Raw genomic sequence first — 14,100 nt, 5'->3', positions numbered from 1 at the left:
TATCAGTTTATCATGAGCAAAGATTTAACACTCAGGCTTCTACGTGGTAAAAACAAGAAGTTTCAAAAAAGCATCAGAGAAAAGATACTTGGATCTTTGCTGTATGGGGCCCCAAATGAATAATTGTATCCAGTAACAGGTACATTTTTGGGGAAGTTTTGCTTTCCTATATGTATACAGTGTATTGGAATATTAGTAATTTGAAGCTCATAATAATCCTAAATTTTGTTGACCAGAGACACAATGTTATTTTTGATTGTTATTTTAAAAAAATAACATGAAAGTTTATAAATTCACTAAAAGTAGATTATCTTATCTTTTGATCCTGCTGACAATTACACAGAATAAACAGCTTGTCTGAACCTCATTGCTGTGCGGTTCTGTCACCTTTTCAAAATGCAGTAACCTGAAAAATTTTACTAGTTACGGAAAGTAATCTTACCAAGTTGCTTACATTACAACATGTTCATTTTTTGGCATATCTCTACACCTTTTTAATCTTCTATCAAGCAAAAGAAAACAGAGCCTCATACCTTTGAGTACAGAAATGTGACTAATGAAATATTTCTAACATTTTATTTGCAGAGATATGTAGAAAATTCCAATATAATGGCCTGTTACAATGAGTTAATTCAGCTGGAATTTGGAGAGGTGCGGGCACAATTCAAACTAAGGTAATTTTACCAAAAACATCATCAACAAAAATTTCCAGTTCAGCCATATCCTTACGAGAGCATTCATTTTACTGAACTGTAGATAATTATAGAATGTCAGTTAGCTAAAGAAAATATGTTAATCCTTAAAGTACAACTTTATTTAGTATGGAATTATAATAGTTTATTAGCATATGCAGTAAGAATTATGAGGATTAAAGCTAATCAGATGTCATTTTTTTGTCTCTAGGGCTTGTAATTCATTATTCACAGCATTAGAGAAAAGTCAAGAAGCCATTGAGATCACAAGTGAAGACCATGTAATACAGGTTTGTTCCAGTTATTTTTATAAGTACAGAAAATTGCTCTGCGGGCTGACGGTATTTTATTTCATTCACGTTTATATTTACTCTTTTTTATGGTGCAAGAATCCAACCTAACTTAATGGTTCTAATCAGGTTGGAGTGAATTTAGCTGTAGAGTAGAATTTTCTCCATTTAATATATCTAGCATAAATCAGGTAAATTTTAAGGGACAGTTGTTTCTGAAAAAAAAAGAATTTACTTTTTTTTTAATGTTTTTTTTTATATACATCATAAATGAATGCAGCTGCTAACTTGATTACATTCTTTCCCCCAAAATATTGTATGTTAATCTGATGCTTTTGAAAAGCAAACCAAATCGTTTAACTATCTAAATAAAGGTAGAAAAGAAGTTTTATCTGTTTATTTTCATAAATCTGATGCTGTTTGTTGAATCAGAATTCTTGGACCAACTGTTTTTGAATTTAATTGTTGCTTAAAAATGGAAAAGAGTTTGTGCTTAGGTCTGCAGTCCTGAGAAACATCATCTTTATAAGGGAGTTAGTTCCACTATGAAGGCTGTGAGGAGTGGTTTTATTATTAGTAAAGAGCTTGAGTCCAAGCCTCTGGGAGTTACAGCGTGCGTATAAATTGTACCCTCTTGACCCAAATCTTGACAATGGCAATTTCACTGAAGGATGTGTTTTCTACATCCCTTTTACAAAAAGAACAGAACATATCCTTAAGTTGTTTGGAAATACGCTTTTTCAGACCAGATTTTGTTACTCTGCAGACAGAATATAAAAGAACTGACATGTGCAAGAGTCCTGGAGCTCCAGCAGGCAGGCCTTTCTTCCATAATAGGCTAGAGGAGAAATGCTAGGAGCAGAGAGCATCCAGTGGCACCCTTTCCATATCTGTCACATCAAAACATTGAACGTTATGAGGTGTTCAGATCCCGTTATCACGGGTCCTGTGTCTACAACTCAGCTAGTGAGAGTCATGAAGGTGTGGGCTACATAGATACCAGTTTTTAGTTTCATTGAGCAAAGGCCAGAAAACTACAGTGAAATGCAGCATTCAGCTGAGAGAGAAAGTTGCTTTCTCAGACTGCACTTCTTCCAGTCAGTTTGGCTGAGCTTTGCCTGGACAGGGGAGTGACGGTGGTTGGCTCTTGCACACAAGAAGGCAAAGAATTCGTCAATGGATAAGTTTAATGTGTCTATGGTATCCCACCATCTAATTTGTGAATTTTAGGAACGCTGAGGTAGGTTTGAGTTTTTTAGGTTTGAGAACTGAAAAAGCTAATTTTTCAGGGTTTTATGTTGTCTGTCAAAACGATAGGTGTGCAATACTCAGCTGGTTCCATATTTTCCCTCTCTTTGCTCACATGCACACACTCTGCATGACTGTTCTAGCATGGACATTCATGTTTTTCTCCACAAAGAAAAAACATTTAGATATCTCTTTCAGGAACAATGCATACAGAGATTTATTTCAGGTTAGGAAAGAGACATCTAAGTTTAGCAAATAGACAAAAAGGGATTCTATTGTGTTTTAAGTATTCTGTTGAATGTTGGTTTGTTTTTATTTCACAGTACGTCAATCCTGCATTTGAAACAGTGATGGGCTATCAAATAGGTGAATTAATAGGAAAGGAATTAACAGAAGTGCCTATAAATGAAAAAAAAGCTGATTTCCTAGATACTATTAATTCCTGCATAAAGATAGGAAAGGTGAGTAATGACATTGTGTTGCTTCTCACTTGCTATTTGTAAAAGTTACTGTTGTCCAGGGATGACACATGACATAACCTGCATCTTTATAGCCCAATATAGCATTTGCAGCTTGATTACTCAAGCAAGACAAGGAAGTGAAAAATGCTCATTTTTAAGGGCTTCTTCTTTAGTTGTTTGGACGAGCTACATGTTTTATGAAAACTATTGGCTTGCTGTGTTTGTTCATAATATATGCTGTATATAGCAAAAGGTGTAGGCATACCAAAGAAAATTGGTCTAAAAGCACATGTTATCCAGAAAGATGCAAATGAGAAAAGAACCACATGGAAGTATTTTAACATGAAATGTGGAAGCTGATCTGCAACTTCAGAATGTGAAAGTATCAGAAAAGACATTTTCAATATCACTTGATAATGATAGGTGGTGTCAGCTGCCAATACTTTTTATCCTCTTATGACATGGGAGCTGTCTAATGGATTTCCATTAGAAATGTTTGTTGCACCAAGAAAGTACATGAGAAAGTGCAGCTGGCTTCAAGTGAGGTCACTAGAGAGAGGCATCGCTGTTTGCCTGGTAGCTCCACAATGTTCCCTTGGGACTGTTGTGGCTGCAGTGTGAGGACCATCTAGGAGCTTTCACTTGTTTTGACAATGAGCTCTAAGTGCTTCTGGTGTCATTGAACGTGTCGCCTTGTATAGAGACCATGGAGGTAATAGAAAGATTGGGGAATTGGTGTGTTTGTAGATGCATCATGGTCCACACTCAGACCTGAGTCAGGATAACTAATTGGGTCGTGCTCACTGGGTGCTGGGAAGCACCTTAGTATTGACAAAGTGCAGGGAGATGCTAAAATGAATCATGGCACTCGTGTATCCAGGCAGTGATGCAAAAGCACCAATGCAAAGTTGTGATGAGTCATACTGTGTACTTAACGCAAGCATTCATTACCAAAACCTGCGCTCTGGATGCAGATTGTATGTGCATTTCAACAAGAATGTGTAACTCATTTCTGTGTGTATTGGTCTTTTGGAAGAGATCCAAGCAATAGACAGTAGCTTGGATTTCGGTGCTTTGTACCTTTGTTGCCTGACCAAAATTATTTCAGTAAATGCTTGTAATACAAAACCGATGTTATGAGGGAGTATATATTATTAAGTTATAATTCAAACACATTAGATATGTCAGGCTTTAAAACCACAACATCAATTCTCAAGATATGAAGTGATCAAATTCTTAATATTTTAGTGTGCTGATAAAAATGTCTTTAATAATAGAAACATATTTCATTCTATGAATGATAGAAATCTAACCCTGATCTATCTCTTTCCTTGCAACATATTTCACTCTTGGCTCTAGGACTTCCAACTGTGATGGCTAATGAAATACTACTTATTAAAACCTGTCTGTCTGGAACAGCTTAAACTGTTTTAACTGGATATGTTCTGTTTGCACGTTTTCGTATTTCCCTTTGGAATGTTTTGTAGTATGCAATTTATGTAGCCTCACATCTACATATTAATAGAAAAACATATTACAAATGAAATTATTACAGGAAGTACTTGCAAGTAGAGCTTGACTGGGTGGAACAACTTTTGAAATACTGCAGTCCTTTGAAGGTGCTTTAGTTTGAAATGATTTGTGACAAGGTGTTACAGCATTTTCAGCAATGCCTAACTTTTGTCTGGATCACTCTGATTTAGTCTGTTCGTTGTTTTCAGGCTTGTGATTACTTTATATCCTAAATTTAAGTCTGCTTCTGATTACAGTCAACTATATATTGGTTACCATAGGTTACAGCATACTAAAAAAGCCAGCTGTGTTCTGTGATATTCTCCTCTCAATGTTTTTTTTTTGTTTTTGAATAAACATGGTACTGTAACAAAAATAATAGAAAGTAAGATGTGCCGATCTTTAGAAAAACTAAGCTGTAGAAAATCTACATCTAGTCTTTACATGGAATTTGGGAAGATGAACTCTTGCAGCATTTCCCTTCTTGTGCTGACAAACATCATGCTGTGAGCAAGTTCAGTGTATCCAGACAAGAGCTGAGAGACATTATACACAAAAAATTGCTAATTGCACGATGCATAGGGATTTGTGGGTCAGGATGTTGTTTCCCTTAGCAAAAAAAAAAAAAAAAGTGGAAGTTCATTTTTTGTTACTATAACTGGCTATAATTTGCAAGAAGCCGATGTTATTGAAAGGCGTTTTCACATATCCATACTCGAGTTAAAAAACAAGTTGTGCTTTTTCATCCTTTTATGATTCAAATGACATCCATTAAGATGAAATGTGCAGGGCTGTTTCTGACTAGAGTTCTCGCTTCCTCTGATCTCTGCAGTTTGACACAAAGATCTTTAACTCAGTTTCACTTTTTCTAAAGTGAGGTAGATAGCTATCGATAAATCAGACAAGGCATGCAATTCCTCTCACTCCTTGGGAATGGTGTGCAAGATAGCTGTCTTTACAGGGGGAGTGGGGGAGTCATCAAGCTCTGCAAAAAAGGTCTGTGGCAATTCTTTCCTAACTCAGAGTTATGCTCTGTGCAATTGTTTTTATGACACCTTGTGTTTAATTTAGTTTGTTCTGTTTTCGACAAGGAGCCTGCTGAACGTTGCTGTCTAGTGTCCCTCAAACTGAAAGGGAAAGCTGAATTAGGGAATTACTTGTCATGCGTGAATGAATGATGTTGGTGGATAGATGCGTACCAGGGCCTTCTGAATGAAGTCTTAAATCACAGCATTGATTTTTAGAATACTGTATAAGGGGTGAAAGTGTTGTTTTCTTACTATGTATGGTTTTTACTTTGCATCTGAGCCTAGCCTGACAGGCTGTGCAGAAATGACTGATGACTGTATTTGTGTGGCAGTACCGTAACCATAAAATGACTTGACTGACAGCACATCTTGTGAAGCAGCTCCTCTCTGTTGGATTGCTGACAGAGGCTCTGTGAGAGCATATGGTGTTCTTAAAATATGTTTAAGTAACATCCCTGTGAGAACTTTACATACCAGCAGGAGCTTGGCTTGGGCCTCCTATTTTTTGGAATTCTGCTGACCTTTTCCCTCTCACGTTCGCTGCCACAGTTTCACAGGTTTTAGACATTCACAAGTTGAAAAATCTATCTGTTGACTATGAAGAGCACATTGGTGAATAACTCGAACCTGTTTTGAAAAGCATGCACTTTCAGTGCAAGAATTATCCAATCTGTCCCTTATGACTTCACCCCTTTGTGCATATTCTGGTTTTATTACCTGGGTTAGAGATCGATCATTCATCTCTGCCTCATCCTGGTTGTCAAGAAGCTATTGATATGCATGCTTGTAATTATGAGAGTGTGGAATTTTGTGATGTTTGCCTTATCTTCATTTGTATTCTTCATGCAGCTCACAGGAGAAGATATTATGTCTGCTTCCTAATTTGTTATTCACAGTGCTTTTCTCTGACAGCTCCTTGGAAAAGCCTTTCATATTTTCTTCTGCACAGCCTGTCATCATGCAGCTCTCTGCGGGCAGGAGTCTTTATTTGTTGGCTCAATTAGCATAGATGCAAAACTCTTCTCTCTGTACCTGGGCTCTGGCCCGCTTGACTGTGAGATCTGTCAGTCCAGTGTAAATAAATATGTATCGGGTGCCTCGTGAAGGTATTTTCACATACATTGGTAAGATCTGAACTAAAGCCTGTTGAGCTCAACTGAGGGACAGCTACTGGCAGGGGTAGTTTGCATTAAGTGAATATGCAATATGGGATTCATTAATTATTAATCATTTGGTATTTATTAGATGCCCAGATCAAAATCTGCAGCTTTAAATAAAACACAACACCAACAACTACTCAAGGGATGGAAATGCGTAGGCAAGACTGTAAGCCTTGTCAATGGCCAGGTTACAAGAGACTGGCACAGCTGGAAGGTTTCAGGTTGCTGTGTTGCTACCAGAAATGAGCAGAGGAGACCCGGGCTTTCCAAACTTGTTTTCCCTGAAATGTCCTAAATAGCCCTGTGAGGGGGCAATTCTTGCCTGGGCACCACACGTCAGGGGAGACCTGGGGATGTCTGTCAGTGCTGGGTTGCATATCTTTGCTGTGGCATTTGTAGCACAGTTTGAGAAGCAGCAGTGATGTCTTGAGGGCATTTGGAGGGAAATACAGGGGTAAGGAGGAGAAGGGTTTGTTGGAGCTGCCTTTAGCTCCACCTGTGTGTGGGCACGGGAGCTCTGCTGCTTCACAGCGCGGTGTGGGCTCCACTGCAGGCAGCTCGTTTGGGGCCGGGTGATGGACCGTGATGGTGCCTTCTGGCTTTATAATCTTTAAATAACAAAAGTGATTTTTTTAACAATATTTCGCTTAAAAGCATGCCTTGAACAAGGGAGAAGGGTCATTTTCTGAGCCTCATTTGAAAGAAAAGATGAGGATTTGGAAAAATTTACATTCTACACTAGAAAGAAATGTCTCATTTCCAGAGGAAAAAAATGACTTCTTACAACAAAATGAGAAATTCCTTTCTGCCTTTTTTTTTTTCTTTTTCCATTTGAGTTTTATCAAAAAAAAAAAAAAAAAGATACTGGCAGTGACAATCTGATACTGCAAAAATTGTCTACTTCAATGTTATCCTGAGAGCAAAGAGCTTTTAGAGGGAAGGTCAGCAGATGGAAGGCAGAATCCAGTAGCTATTCTAAGCTCTTTTTTGCTTAAAAAAAACAGGATAAATCTCTGACGTGGTTTGAGACTGAACAGACAGTGTGGAAAGTAAACGCATTAGGATACCAAAGCACTCTAAGTTACAGATATATCTCATGTTAACGAGTGATGTGACTTCTCTGCTAGACCATCAGTCTTCTTGGTGAAGGTGACCCCAACGTGCTCTGGGATTTCAGAAAATGCCACCTGTTACAATGCCAAAGATCAAAATCCAGTGCCCTTCCATGTGTTCATATGTGTGTTAGACTTGGAAGGATGACCACCCTATGTAAGAGTAACAAAGGATGCTCAGATTTTCTGCTACTGTTTAAAAAAAGAAGTTAAATTATGCTGTATGCAAGGATTGTTTGGAACTTAAATCACTTGATTTTGTAAATAAAATGCCAGGGTATCAAGAAGACATTTCTGAGGAATTCTGTAGTAACTTCAGATCGGAATGAGATAACCTCTGAACCAACATCATCTTCATCAAATTGCTTCTTATTGTCACATGTTCCTCTGATGTACTCTTTGCCTTTACGGGTGTACCCTTAGGTTTTGTATTTTACAACAGTTTTCAGTGAAGAAAGGTATGAAGCTATAGCTTCTCTTCCTGTTTTATCTCACTTCTCCAAGTTGCCAAATGAAGGAGAATATGTAGAAGAACGTATTTGGTTTGCTTATTACATCTTGAACTTCCTTTTGCTTGAATTCCTTTTTCAGGAATGGCAAGGAATGTACTATGCGAAAAAGAAAAATGGAGATAGCATACAGCAAAATGTGAAGATATTACCTGTTGTCGGACAGGGAGGGTAAGTATGAATGCTAAAGCCATGATTTAGGTGTGAATCAAGGTTCAGTTCAGAGTTCAGTTACTGTCAGCAGGCATTGGATTATCTATCCCAATATAAAGGAAACTTATACAAAGAAGGGAGCGTCAGACCTCTGTATTTAATTCCTTGGGTTAAAATCACCTTTACGTGTTTTGTACAAGAAATGTGAAATTCTCCCAATTCTCCCTAGAAAGGAGCCAGAGATCCAGATGTGCTCACTTGTGACTCTTTCTGTGTGTTGTGTGGGGAGCACCAGAACGTACATCCTGTTCTACTGTTCACCTGTAGCATGTCCCTCACGTACTCATGGCCGTTGTCAGGTGTCTTTCTGTGATGAGGTTACTGTGTGCTTTGATCCTGGTCCAAATTCAAGCATGTCTTGGTCCCCAGGTAAAGCATTTTGGAGCATGCAGGTATATGTTAGTTGTTGGTACATTTGTGATGAGTACATCTTTATGATATTGGGAAAGTGGATCAAATCACATGCAGTAGCAGTATAAAAATCCCTTTAAGGCAACACAAACATTAATTAAAAGCACTGTGCATTATCTCCAGACTTGGCTGAGACACTTCTTTAGGAAGTTGTGTCAATGTGAAGGAGAGGCCAAATGCAGCTTCTTCATGCAGTTACTTCCTTTAAAAAAAAAAAAAAAGTGTTTTAGGTTGATTTCATCCCTTGGAAGTAATTCATGTTCCCTAGTCTCCATCAATAGAGTGAGGACATTTCCAGCTTATTATGCCAAACTTGTAAAACTAATATATACTGTGTACATTGTTACTTAAGGAGAAATCTAAGCTCATTTGAAACTGGCTTAGAAAGTTCCCTGCTAATCAAAGATTTAGTTTTCAGATTGATTGCCCTGTCCCTAAATCCTATAGAAGGTTTCAGTTCTTGGACTGCACTGTTGCATATTTTTTCAGTTATATCATACCTGAAGCATCCTACAGTTGCCCAAAAGAAGCTGGGAGGGCAGGGAGAAAGAGGAAGGAACAATCTTTGCAAAGGATGTTTCCATTTTGTATTCCCTATCACCTGCAGCAGAACTGTGGGTTGGTTTTGGTTTTGTTCTTTTTTCCATTCCCTACCTAGCCTTCCTGCCAGAACAGGATTTGTCTTATATTAATTTGTTGCTATTACCCATTTTGTGTATCAGCACTGAATTAGAGCTGAGGTTTGGATGGGAATTAACACGCTGTTTTTTGCCTGCAGAAAGATTAGACACTATGTGTCAATTAGTAGACTGTGCAATGACAACAATAAGGTAAGTGAAAATGGTGATATGCTTGCTTTAGTTTGAGCCCTAAATACTACAAAATAATGGAAAAGTTCTGACTAACTGGATTTCTCATACTGATTTGTAGGCGGAGAAGACATGTGAACGTGTTCAGGCTGAATCTCAGACAGGTATGACACATCTCTTCTGTCATAATAAATGGAAAATGTACCTGGGGAAAGAAAGAAGCCAGTTGCCAGAATGTGACTGAAAACCACAGCTGCACAGGATAGTCCGAGTCTGAGCAGTAGTACTTAGCTAAGGACAGTCTGAACAGTACTATTTAGCTAGCAGTAAACTGGGAATCCATCTCAAAAGGCAGCAAAATAAATACAAGCTCTCTCTACCTGCCACATTTGTCTTAGAAATGCTTTAAAGCAACCCACCCTCAAAAATGCAATAAGAGAGCCCCAGGTTGGTGTTGTGGTATCGCTGGATTTGGTGTCATGTTTCAGTTGTAGGTAGTGGATCCCTGTGGCAAAATTAAAGACACCAAGGATGCTGTCTAGTCAGCATGTTGCTACAGCTGACCTATAGCTTGCGGCATGTCTGCTTGCATTGCTTTTAACTGTACTGTGGAGTATTTCCATGGGGAAGGAAATGAGTATCACCACCACTACTGTTCATCCTCATCCCACGTATCAACACTGCTGTTAAGATATCTTTGGCATCCATGCCACAGGTACTTCTTAAGTGTAGTCTTGGTAGGACGGGTTGTATCTGTATCTGTTGGAGTCTGTCAGGGATATGAATGCATTGCCTAGTTTACTAGTGTGTATTGTACTTTGGGACAACAATTCTTTGTGGCAGTTGTCACTTGAGTGAACTCGGGTGTGTTGCATAAGTTGTATTCACAAGTACACATACATTGTGTCAAGAGCGGAACTTTTCCCTCTGGTAGATCCATTCTGCAAAAACACTTTGCCATGTTTTGTCAGAATGCATGACTGGGACAATGACAGTGTAATTGGGCAAGAGTTTAAAAATGAGTTTTAATTGTCCCTCATCTGTTGGAGCATTCTGCTAAATGTCACTCAGCTGCTGTGAGGCCTTCTCTGAGTTTCGGTTCCTTTAACATACATCTTAGGCAGAGCTTATGTCATCATACAATATAATTTTCTCAACAGATATTCAGACTTCCAGACACAAAGACAGGAGGAAAGGATCACTAGATGTCAGATCTACAACATCACGAGGGAGTGATGGTATGTTAAACAAGCAGATTTTTTTCATTTCAACATATATTCAATTTTTTATATGCATGCACGCATACACATATAAATACAGATAAGTATATATGTGTATATATATATACTAAAAAAATAGCAAGTCATTGGTCTACGAACAACTTTATATTTGTGGAACAGCCCCATTTTCTTCTTTTGAACTTCTTTGAATCATTTTTTGAACCAATGAAGAATGGAAGGCTATCATCTATCATTGTGCATGGAAGACCTTAGGAGATTCAATAGAAGTACTTCCAAGTACAAATGGCAGACTCTAAACCTAACAAATGACTGCATTTCTTACCTCTTCTCTCGGTAAAAATATGATGTAAATTTTCTTAAATGTTTTGTTTTCTTGGCACTGTATTGTACTGTATTTCATCATAGCACCCCAACCTTGATAGATGAGTCACGTATTGAAAACTTTTCCTGATACTTGCATGGTTCTGCTAAAGCATGGATCGTTACAGTGTAGGGAGCATGCACTAGTGAAACATGGAAGGAGGTCTGTGGCAGTGAGAATACAATCATGCCCCAGTATGAAGAATAGCATTGATTCTTTTTCTAAAGAGGTGTTCAGTACGAAGTAGCAGAGATCTGTCTGTGTTTTATAGGTGCACAACATAATTATATAGAAAAATCCCTTTGGGGCCTTTCCTCTACAAAGACAGAATTGCTAACTGAAATAAAACTTTTTTTTTTTTTTATTTTTTTTTAATTTTCAATGAATAAGGGGCCAGAACTTCTGCTATTTTAATTTGGCATAACTTTCTTCACTTCATAAGAGCTTCACTGATTTACCTCAGCATGGTGGCTGACTCATTATGACTTGTCATGTTGAACCAGGCAGGAAAAGTATTTGTATCTTATAATAACCTAAATGCAATTGTTACCTACATGAGCCTGCCAGTTTATGCACACACACATCTATATAGTCTTTTAACTCAGTATTTCCTTAAATATTTAAATCAGTTCAAATACAAGAACAAAGCCATGATTTTGCCAGGCTGTTACAGCTACTTATCTCTAATCTGGATAGCAATGGTTCAGCAGGCATCTTTTTGCACCTGTGTGTCTCCAGCATAACAAGCATGTGTATGCATTCTATAGTAGATCACTTGTGAAGGGCACAGCAGGTTAAGCAGTTCAGAAAATGAATCTAGATTTCTTGGCTGAAACCTCCAGTCATGCCACGTCACTGGATTCAGGATACTAATTCTGCTTTTTTTCCCGTGCAGGCAGCTCACAAAGGAGGCACTCTTCTATGGCCAGGATACATTCCATGACTATTGAAGCACCTATTACCAAGGTAATGTGCAACTGTTGCTTGCTATTGTCAGTTGTGCTGTACTGGAATACCATGGCCCAAGGCTCCAACAGAGCATCTAGACTGAGGAACAAGGCAGTGTTGGCCTCCAGTGCAACTTCTTCCCCCCTTCTACCAGTCCACTGATGGAGCTCCAAAAAACAGATGCTTTGAACTGAGTTCTCCCAAGGCTGTGTAGCAGAGTGCCCTCCCTGTGGCCAGCCCACAGCATGATCCTTTTGAAGGATTCTTGCCTGTGTGGAGGAGGAGACTGGAGTTCCTCCTTCTTACTTACGCATTATAAACTGCCTTCTAAAACCATTCAGGGATTTGTCAAAAATCAGCTCTTCTATAAAGTGGCAGAGGCAAATGGAAGAAGGTTACGCTGAATCCATTCAGAGTCATTTTGGGGCTGTGCATTGAACAGGAAAGTATTAATAAGGCTGCTGTCTTTAAGGCTGTTATCTTGTTCCTAAAGGTAGTCGTAAATATCAGTGTTTTATTAACATCCCTTTCACTTTGATTCCCCACATGTGGACTGAAGTTTTAGATCTGATTTAATTGCTATGAGTTTTCCATAATAATTGATGAGAGTGTTTGTTCTTTCTTAAATTACTTTTAAATTCAAATCATGTTTGATGTTAAACTAGGTAATAAACATCATCAATGCTGCACAAGAAAGCAGTCCAATGCCAGTTGCAGAAGCTTTAGACCGAGTTTTGGAGATATTAAGAACCACTGAATTGTACTCTCCACAACTGGGAACAAAAGATGAGGATCCACATACAAGTGACCTCGTTGGAGGGTTGATGACAGTAAGTATATACTGCTACAAACAGCTATTGATTAATGTTCTGCTGCCTGATGTTCCTGGTTACTTGATCTTTATTATCTGGCAGATGCTTTGCCTAAAATCGCCAAATTTTCATTAAAAACTGCTCACTCCTTTTTTGTGTTTTCTTCCCACCCCCTTTATTAATGTAGCTCTAGAATGAAATTGGCCAGTCCCTTTGAAGCATTAGTTTCACTAGAAGTGCAAAGTAAAAACACTCTTTTTCCAATGCGTATCATTTTAGAAATGTATAGATGGGAGAGGAAGAAAGAAAGACAGATAGACATGTATATTTATTAATTAGGATTAGAATGGACTATATAAAAAGTGTATAAATAAGAAGTATGGGTTTTCAGAAGAATGGAAAATGCTTTTGAGTTGCTATTTCTTGGATTATATTTGAATTTGTAGAGACTCATAGAAAGATCGGTGCTTTGAGCTAAGAACATGAATGTTCACACGAAAACAAAATCATGCTCCACAGAACTCATAATTTAAATAAATAAGGCAAAAAAAGGACTGAAGAAGGTGGCATATATTATTATGTTATCTAAAAAGGAACAGGGACATTAGAAAAAGAAGCATTGTACCCAAAATTGAACAAAGGGCATGTAGCAAAGCAAAGAATTGAACTCAAACCTTCACAGTCTGGAGTGTGGCCCTCCTTTTGATAACTAGATGAACTTGGCTGAATGTTACCTGTGCCTCCAGGATATGTGTTCCCATTAGTCTGTAGATTGCATATAAAAGGCTACCTCAGGAAAAAAAGAAGACAGCGTGTTGGATGCAAAAGGCTCACAAAATGCGAGCTTTTCAGAGATGTCTCTGGGCTATTACAATTTCATGCTCAAGACAACTTTCCAGTATCCATTAAAGTCTTGAAAGCGTTTAAATATATTTTTGCCTTGTACAATAACACAGCAAATGTCTAATGAGGAGAAATATATGAGAGACTTCAAGAATTCCAGAAGATCAGAATGGTTCACACAGGGTTGAATTTACTAGCACAGGAGGCAAAATATATTGTTACATTAACCATAAAAATATTGTTGGAATGGCAATGCATTAGAGTCTCAAAGTGAATCTTTTCTCCTGTTGACGATGCAGTCCATAAACTTAGCTGGCTACTCCTTTTTGTAGATTGTTTGTTCTTTACATACGTTTGTATTCTGCTTGTAATTCAGTCCATGGTCCCAGAACATGCAGGTAACAAAATTACAAAATACAAAATCCTTACTGAATATAAAACAAAGGATAT

At 38.1% G+C, this 14,100-nt stretch overlaps 1 protein-coding gene across 7 annotated transcripts in view; it reads left to right on the top strand.

The window, feature by feature from the left end:
- Positions 1–14,100, top strand: part of LOC106043357 (high affinity cAMP-specific and IBMX-insensitive 3',5'-cyclic phosphodiesterase 8A) — a 141,683-nt gene that overhangs the window by 98,573 nt on the left and 29,010 nt on the right. For all 7 annotated transcript variants that reach the window (XM_013192769.3, XM_048072055.2, XM_048072057.2 and 4 more), the window contains exons 6-14: positions 586–674; positions 904–982; positions 2,554–2,691; positions 8,095–8,183; positions 9,415–9,466; positions 9,567–9,609; positions 10,606–10,683; positions 11,943–12,013; positions 12,661–12,825. In XM_013192769.3, the coding sequence (XP_013048223.1) occupies positions 586–674; positions 904–982; positions 2,554–2,691; positions 8,095–8,183; positions 9,415–9,466; positions 9,567–9,609; positions 10,606–10,683; positions 11,943–12,013; positions 12,661–12,825 (804 nt within the window). The remainder of the gene's footprint in view (positions 1–585; positions 675–903; positions 983–2,553; positions 2,692–8,094; positions 8,184–9,414; positions 9,467–9,566; positions 9,610–10,605; positions 10,684–11,942; positions 12,014–12,660; positions 12,826–14,100) is intronic.

This window comes from Anser cygnoides, chromosome 11, assembly GCF_040182565.1.
Source record: "Anser cygnoides isolate HZ-2024a breed goose chromosome 11, Taihu_goose_T2T_genome, whole genome shotgun sequence".
Taxonomy (NCBI): Eukaryota; Metazoa; Chordata; class Aves; order Anseriformes; family Anatidae; genus Anser; species Anser cygnoides.
Note: the sequence above shows the minus strand (reverse complement) of the source record. Positions and strands in the feature narration are given on the sequence as shown.